This window comes from Brachionichthys hirsutus, chromosome 4, assembly GCF_040956055.1.
Source record: "Brachionichthys hirsutus isolate HB-005 chromosome 4, CSIRO-AGI_Bhir_v1, whole genome shotgun sequence".
In the NCBI taxonomy this organism is placed as follows: domain Eukaryota; kingdom Metazoa; phylum Chordata; class Actinopteri; order Lophiiformes; family Brachionichthyidae; genus Brachionichthys; species Brachionichthys hirsutus.
Window position 1 is genome coordinate 11,202,761 of NC_090900.1, and position 8,670 is coordinate 11,211,430.

General features: G+C 42.9%; 1 protein-coding gene and 1 pseudogene across 1 annotated transcript; one reads left to right on the forward strand and one right to left on the reverse strand.

Moving 5' to 3' along the window:
* Positions 1-3: 3 nt before the first annotated feature.
* LOC137918129 (UDP-glucuronosyltransferase 2A2 pseudogene) lies at positions 4-1,587 on the reverse strand (annotated as a pseudogene).
* A 3,681-nt stretch (positions 1,588-5,268) lies between these two features.
* tor2a (torsin family 2, member A) lies at positions 5,269-8,258 on the forward strand. The gene is made up of 5 exons (XM_068738868.1): positions 5,269-5,389; positions 5,829-6,094; positions 6,415-6,590; positions 7,198-7,325; positions 8,014-8,258. The coding sequence occupies exons 1-5, from the start codon at positions 5,269-5,271 to the stop codon at positions 8,256-8,258; spliced, it is 936 nt and encodes a 311-aa protein (XP_068594969.1).
* The last annotated feature ends 412 nt before the right edge of the window (positions 8,259-8,670 follow it).

The window sequence follows — 8,670 nt, forward strand, 5'->3', positions numbered from 1 at the left end:
CTTTTATGATTCCTTTTTGTGTTTGTTTTGAGAAAACACTCTACACCACAAAAACCTTACAGTACAAATAAAAATGATGAAGGCTAGCAAAATAACTGCCATCAGAAAAGCAACTACATCGATCGAGTGGTACTGTATCCTTGACATTTTGTAAGACTCCGTCCTCAGATGCTTCGCTCCTTTGTGCCTCATGACAAACTCAATCCAGAACATGGCGCGGTCCAGTGGTTTCATGGGCTGATCTCTGTGCAGGTTGGAAAGTGTAGTCATCTTCTCCCTGTAGGTCGGTTCATGGAGGACCTCCTTCACAGCCTTCAGGAAGTTATCCTTGTTCACAGTTGCAATGTTCAGGACTTTGGCCACACCTTTTACGCTCATTCTAAAGAAGTTGTCCTCCTGGTCAAACATGAGAGGCAGGCCAACAAGAGGGACACCATGGTAAATAGCCTCCTGGAGTCCATTGGTGCCTCCATGGGCCACAAACAGTTTGGTCTTAGGGTGACCCAAAAGGTCGTTTTGAGGCAACCAGTCCAAGAGTAGTGTGTTGTTGCCAAGGGTGGATGGTTTTTTGCCTTTGTACCTCCAGATCACCTTCTGAGGAAGTTCGGCAAAAGCGGCAGCAATGTCCTCAGTCAGTTCCTCTGGGAGTTTTGACACTAGGGTTCCCAATGTCATAACAATGACGCCATGTTCACCAGAGCTCTGGACAAAATATTCTAGTTCTTTAGACAGGGGCTTGGAGGGTTTGCACTGAAATCCTGACATGTAGACAATATTTGGCATTGTGGGTCGTGGGAATTCAAAAATAAAATCATTCCTCATCAGCCAGATGTCCGCCGCCTGAAACAGCTCCATATAATGTACGTCATTTCCAAAATAACGATGGACAAAAGGTATGTAGACTGGATCTGTTACATACCAAATTTGCAAACGAGTGAAGAAATACCATAAAATATTCTTCACCCTTTGCAAAAATGTCATTTTATCAGTCATTTCTGCCCCTGGTAATGGGACATAGGAGAAAGGTGATGGCGCAATTGCATAATGGCCCTCCCCCTGAATAGTCCATCTCACATTTAGGACAAGTGGAAGACCCAGACGGTGAGCCAGAAGTACTCCTGCCCCAAACCCAGGGTCCGTCAGAAACAAATCATATTTGGCGTCACGGAGGCCCTGCATAAATTTGGCATCCTCAAATATCTCTTCCAACAATTTAACAATTTGCTTATTCATCTCATAGAATGTTTTAACAATCTCATACTCCAGAGCAATTTTGGACCAAATTGAAGCATCGCTTCGCCGCATTTCTATCATTGTAGTTGCAAATAATTCAAAGTTTTCCTCATCAAAACCAGCAGAGGAATTGAGAGCAATGGACTTGTAGTGTGGTGACTCTGGCTTGATGTACCAGCTGTCTGCTGGTCGCAAAACTGTGATTTCATGGCCCCTGGAGTAAAGCTCCTCGATGATGACTTTCATGTTGATCCAGTGGCTTCCATCCAAAGGATACACCAAGACGTTCCCTCCATTTACCAAGGATGAATGAAGGAGCAGCAATGCAAGCGCCACCAAAGCTGGCCAGTACATCTCTGAAAGAGATTCTGACGGGAGACAAGATGGTTTTAGATCTCTCAAGGAAAAGTTTACAGCTTTTCACTTCAAGAGCATCCCAGTTACAATACATTACATTTATGGCACTTTATAGCAGCTATGATAAAAAATAAAACTGTTAGTAAAACTATAAGATTTATAAAAACCGTTACAGCTGCTGCTTCTTTCGTCAGAGTCTTACATAACTCTATAACAGAGAACTGAAGGCAATATAAGAGACAAACTGTCATAAATGCAAGTGCATATTCTTTCTCTGTGGAATAAAAGAGTTCTAACATTTCAGGAATGAGGCTAATATGTTGCTTTTAAGCAAATGTTTCCAAGATAATTAATACAATTCTTACTTAAATTACACTGATTAGGTTTTTTTTTTTGGTCTGTGCATCATTGTGTTTACTGATGCTGCGATCTTATATTTACATTTATAAACTCTGACCGATTGTGACAGTAACTTAAGGAAAACCATGGCTTTGAATGTGCATAGGTTTGAATTTGCCTTGCTCAGTTCAGTCACATAATCCTGCTGTTGAGCCTGTCAGCAGGAAACATCTGGAAGTCACTATCTGGTCCCGTTAGAGATTGAGAACTTTGTGAAAGCAAATGCTGCAGGGTCAATTAACACAGCATCACAGCACTAAAACATCAGCAATAAGATTTTTAGCTTTGAACCTTAACTCAACTTAAGTGTCTAAATCTTCTTCACCAGTATGAGCTGCCATCCAAATACTCACAGGTAGCGTTCTGGTGAGCTGATTTCACGTGTCAACTCGAGGTTGTTGTTTTGTACGTCAAGCCTTCCTCACAGCAGAGTGACTGAGCTTCATCCAGTTCTAGTGGTCAAAGCCACTGGGCGGACACTGGCAATGAAGTAACAGGAGGAAAGTTCAGAGTGGGCGTTGCATGCAACAGTTTGTTTATGTAACGTAGAGTCTCTCTGTAGAACCTTTGAATTTGCAAGTAGAAGTATAAGTATACTATAGTATAAGATAAAGCTTATCAGCAGGTGTTTATTCATGTGTATGTAAGTATGTCCTGATTATGATTTGTTTTAAATAGAAGAGAATACTAGAGCACTATAACACTAATGCAAAAATGGAATTGCACAAAGTGGGGTGTTATTTGAAAGTTATCACAATGCAAATCCATGCAAAGTGCTCATACCAGCTGTGTATGGACCACATGACCTGGTCCACAGACTTTCATACAATCAATATGCCCCTCAAGAGATAAATTCATTACTTATTAAAACAAACCGGTGTTGGAAACGGTCTCTTGCTTCAAACCGAGCAAGTATTCAAAGCATTCATAGATTTTTTGACCTTACCAACAAGTGCCTCTCCTACCCTTTGTTCTCTCTCATTTTCCTCATTCATTAATTCCTTAAAAACGTCTTCCATCTTCCTAGCACACTACTTGCCTCTGTTAACACATTGCCATCTCTATCCTTAATCACTCTAAGATACTGAACATCCTTCCCATCTGTCTCTCTGTCTGGCCAGCCTGTACAGATCCTTATCTCCCTCTTTACTATCTAACCTGCATACAGGTCATCATTTGACCTCTGTTTGGCCTTTACCGCCTCAACCTTTGCCTTGAGTCTCATCTCCCTGTACTCCTGTTTCCTCTCTTCTGTCCTCTCAATGTCCCACTTCTTCTTAGCTTAACTTCCTGGTTCCACCACCAGGTCTCCTTATCTCTTTTCCCTCCAGAAGACACACCAAGTACTCTCCTACCTGTCTCCCTGATCGCCCTAGCTGTTGTATTCCAGTCTTCAGGAAGACCACCCAGAGCCTGTCTCACTTCTTCCATGAAAGGCACAAAACACTCTTCATTCTTTAGCCTCCACCACTTTGTCATCTAATCTGTCTTAGTCCTCTCTTCATCTTCACCACTAGAGACATCTTACACACCACCAGCCTATGCTGGCTGGCTACACTCTCTCCTACACACAACACATCAACCTTTCTCCTCATCATCATGTCCACCAGCTCTCTAACTTTTGCCATCATTGTCCCAACAGTCAAAGTCCCTCTTCCATTCCCTCTTCTCTCGCTGCTGATACACCCATCTTCCTCCTCTTTGTCTCTGTCTTCGACCCACAGTAATTAAATTTCCAGCACCGTCCCGTGGCCCGGGCCTCGACTTATTGCCTCGTTTCTAATCCTGTCCAACCTGTTCACTCCCAAGTAGAACCTAAGAATCATCTCCTCCACGTCAAGCTCCGCCTCCTGTCTTTTACTCAGAGCCACTGTCTCTAAGCCCTACATCATAGCTGGCCTCACCACTGTCTTGTAGATCTTTCCCTTCATCCTCACTGACACTCTCCTATCACAGAGCAGAGGGCGATATCGAGCTAATTATTATTAGTCAGAATGAATCTGCAGTAAAACCAACACGCTAACCCCTGTCTCTCTGAACATAAAACAATTTGTTCTGTTATAATTTAATAAACATTCAGCATGGCCCATCTTTATTGGGTGGTATGAAACTGCAAAGAGCTCCATGTCCCTGGGTCATGACGGGACCTTATCTTTATAACTCTAGGTTAACGGTTCCTGATTTTCTATTTCCTACTACTACTCCTGTACTTCCGGCCGTATATGGCCCCTGGGCTGTAGTTTGCCCATGCCTGATCTGACCTGACATACAGGTCATCATATGCCCGCTGTTTGGCCTTTGCCACCTCAACCTTTGCCTTGAGTCTCATCTCCGTGTATACTGTTTACTCTCTTCTGTCCTCTCAATGTACTACTTCTTCTTAGCTAACCTCTTTTCCAAGCAAGCACTTGGCTAGATGCACTTGGCTACACTAGATGTAGCCCACCTGTGAGCTCCTCCCTCCACTCTTTTAAGTCACCCTATGTTCTAATCTAGTCTCTTCTGAAAATAAGTGTTAACTACTGCCATTTCCATCCTTTTGGTAAAGTCCACCACCATCTGTCCTTCTAGGTTCCTGTCCTGAATACCAAACTTGCCCATCAGTTCTTCATCTCCTCTATTTCCTTCACCAACATGCCCATTGAGGTCTGCTCCAATCACGGCTCTCTCACTGCTCTGGATGCTCGGAACCACAACATCTAAGTGTAAGTGTTGCGGGTATAGACCGATTTCAGATTTTGGTAGCATGTTACAGCTTCCCACCTGGTAGCAACCTCTTCTACAATCATCTTTTTGATAACAATTTTGAAACTGGATTAAGTTCGTATATAGTTGTTTAATATAACACATTATAAATACTTTTCAATGAGCCTGCTGCCTATACTCTTAAATCAATCTGCAGTTTGTAAATACAGTACATACATTTTTTTTTAATCAAGGTGCAACTCTTGGAGGAAAATTATTATTTTGCCCTTCATTTATTCAATAAATTGCATCAATTTGAACACAGTCGCTAAAAGTGAACTCTTGTGGTACAATAAGAAAATGTAATCTTGTTGTACCACGTACACACATACGGCAGATGGCGCTATGGACACGTAGGAGCTGTTGTTACTGCACAGAAGAAGAGGAAGCAGATGTATGGCGTTGTGTGGACTGTGATCCTGCAGCGTGTCTCTGACAAAGATGCTCCACAGAAGACTTATTTTCTGGGAAATGTTGTCCCTTCCTTGATTTAGAGAAACTAGAAACTGTTCGGGTTAGAAGTATCTGTCCAAAATGTTGGCAGTGCTGTTTGTGCTGCTTCTACACTGTTATAACCCGGTTTATGGCGTTTTTCAGAAACTTTACTGCACGATTTCTGATAGCTGTGACTGCGATTTTGAGCCGGATCTCCGAGGTAAGATGATGATGTAGCGAGCTGACATTTACTGGCTTCTCGACAAGCTATCAAGACCATAAAGTAGGTTCATTTTAACATACGTTTGTTAGTGTTTTAGCTGGTTAACGTGAAGACTAGTTAATGTTACTATTAATGACTGCATTATTGGGTGTCTGTTATGCTAGCTAGCAAAACAGGAAGTCCTCCCTGCTGATGGAAACGGGAGGAAGTATTTAAGCGGTTGGAAAAAGTAATTGTTTGCGAATTATATCCTCTAAACTAAGGCTCTTGAGGGTTGTGTTGATATTTGAGAAAATACATTTGATGTTAAAGGAAATGGGGCAATTAGTCAATATTTATAGCTCCTGAAATCAATTGATTAAAGACGTATTTTCCAAGTAGGGTTAATGATGTTTGATCAAAAATTAATATCAGTTATCTTTATCTTCCTGACAAGACCTGGAGTGGGACCTCTATAAAAATCTTTATGGACAGCATCTGGCCCAGGACATCATTTCAGAGGAAGTGGCAAAGTTCCTTCAGAATAAAAGTCCTGAGCGACCCCTTGTCCTGTCCTTCCACGGCTCCTCTGGAACAGGAAAGACGCTGGTCAGCTCCATGCTGGGAAGTCATCTGTACGGCTCCGGGATGAGCAGCCCATACATCCACCAGTTTGTTCCTACGTTGCACTTCCCCTCGCCAGACCGGGTAGAGGAGTACAGGGTATAAAACTGTCAGCATTTTCAGTTGTCAAATCAAAAATTCACAATCATTTCAATGAAAAAACATTCTGCGTTTGGTTAGGGATCAAGTCGCAGGTCCCAGGTTTTTATTTATTTTATAATAAACACTCATTTGTGTATGTTTTATACACTGAATTGTTTCTTTCTTTGTTTAAAAAAAAAAAAGAAATCTGGAGATTAAAATGCGATGCTAGATTGTTATTTCGCTGTCACTAAAAGCTAACAGAATAATAGTGTGTTATTTATTCAGTTTACTCCCCGGCACTGCTATCAGGACTCATTTCCCTTGGTGGTTCACAGGAAGAGCTGAAGAACTGGATCCAGAGTAACCTGACCCAATGTGCTCGCTCTGTTTTCTTGTTTGACGAGATGGAGAAGATGGCTCCGGGGCTCGTGGATATTTTGGAGCCCTTCCTGGGTTCCTCCCATGTGGTGTTTCGTACCAACTATCGGAAGGCCATCTACATTTTTATTAGGTACATAAACACACACATGCACAAAACAGATGCATTCAGTGCTAGACTAACTATATTATACAAAATGATTCTAAACTCAATTTGGAGTCTAATAAATGTTTTGGTAACAAATATTCATGGAATTAAATGTGTGATACAACATTACAAAATTAAGTCATTTCCTTGCAGTGTTTTAAAGGTGCTGCAGCACCAACTCTCACTAGATGTTATAAAGGCCAGTAATTTTATTTTCTGTCAGACAGAATATATGTGAATCAGCTGATCTAATAACATGTTGGTCTGCAGAAGCCAGACTTTACGAGTCATCTCGGCTACATGCGAAATGCGTTGATCTGAAAGGAAATCTTTTTATCTACATACTTTTAAGTCACTTTTTTCAGTTAAGTCCCTTTCAAGGTGTCTCTTTGACCTCAGAATGGGAGTCCAGTGAGTGTTCAGTGAGCGTCGGGATGCCCTACGCCAAGCACACAATGTGCCTTACCGCCATCATGCCGTATGGTATCAGTGTTTTTAAGGAATTACTGATACTACTACATAGATTTGATGTTCGAGTCCATGTTTTTATTGGTGTTATTACTGTATGTTTGTGTTTGTCCTTTTCCTGCAGCACCACAGGAGAGGAGGTGATTAACAAACTAGCACTGGACAACCGGCGGGCGGGACGGGACAGAGAGGAGATCAAGATGGTTGACTTACAGGAAGCGATCGCTCAAACCACGTACAACAGCAACACAAGTAAGAGTTGTGAAAGGACAACAGGCTTTCTATTCCGCTTGTTGCAGGAACCATGAAAGGTCTATTTCATGTAGGACTCAGCCGCTGCGTGAAGAATCGAAAAGGAGAGCGTAGGCACAACAATGCAGTTACACTGAGAATGTAGCAATGAATCTCAAACCAAACAAAGCCCTTTTTCAAATGTTCATGAGTTTCAAAGGAGTTCAGGACTCCCTGTGAGGATAAGAGCTGCTCTGTGTTCACAGCAAATCAATGTTCTCCACTTCACCCTGTCCTTTGCATCGTCCTCCCCAACACCAGCCACTCTCATGTCCTCTCTCGCTACGTCCATGTATCTTCTCCTGGGTCGACCTCTAGCCCCGTTCTCTGGCAGGAACCTCAGCATCTTCTAGAACCACTTCTAGCTCCGCCTCCACCACCTCCTCCTAATAAAGCGTCATGGTCGTGCCGGTAGTCCGGTTAGCTGGAGCTAATGTAGCATTGCCATTTTCTCCCTTGTGCCACAAATGCAGAGAGTTGCGTCAGGAATGGCATCCGGCGTAAAAATTACCAAATCAAACATCTGTAAGAAGCAGCTGCTTGTTTTAATAGTTCAACAGGTTTAGTTCTCAGGATATTTCTGTGCGGGCACAGCCGCTGTTACTTTTCCCCTCATTTGAAGGAGGCTGAAGGGTCTTTCTGTCTCCAGGTGGCTTCTTCCACTCCAGAATCATCCAACAGGAGCTCATCACTCGGTACGTTCCTTTCCTGCCGCTGAGCCGTCGCCACGTGGAACGCTGTGTCCAATCACAGCTCTGCCTGCGAGGCAGCTGCAACCGTAGCGACGTGGTGGAGGCGGTAGTGGACGATATGATCTACAATCCGGAGCCGGGACAGTACTTTTCGTCGACTGGCTGTAAGGCCGTCCCTGCTAAAATCAACCTCTTCCTGTGAGGTGAGGGCAGCCGTTTGTTGCTATTAAAGAACAGGAGGGAATCTTTTTGACTCTGAGATGAGTCGATGAAAAGACTCATCTCCATCGTCGGAATTCAGAACAGCATCACGGGAGAAAGCAGCGTTTCGGAGGTGAGGACACATCCTGCTCAAATCAAAGGGGAACTGAACTCGCAGCTCTCCAAATTCAAAGCAGTTCTGTGCTGTCAGTGTTTGCGTTCCTCAGAGATCATTGCTGTTGGAGCGGTCGATGAAAATCCAGGAGTCGAGCCACTCCCCTACCTGTAGCTCAAATCTGACTTTAATTTATGAATTTAAAGGATGCAATGCGGTTTTAGATTTCAGTTACGGTTGTTGAAATCGTCTCTGTTTATTTTAGTCTATTTATCCAGTATTTATTTACCATCATGGC

Excerpts from the sequence above, each read along its gene's own strand:
- tor2a (XM_068738868.1), top strand. The coding sequence starts at position 5,269 with ATGTTGGCAGTGCTGTTTGTGCTGCTTCTACACTGTTATAACCCGGTT. Across the intron at positions 6,591-7,197 it reads GCCATCTACATTTTTATTAG|CACCACAGGAGAGGAGGTGA; the intron begins GTACATAAACAC and ends CTTTTCCTGCAG. Across the intron at positions 7,326-8,013 it reads CACGTACAACAGCAACACAA|GTGGCTTCTTCCACTCCAGA; the intron begins GTAAGAGTTGTG and ends TTCTGTCTCCAG.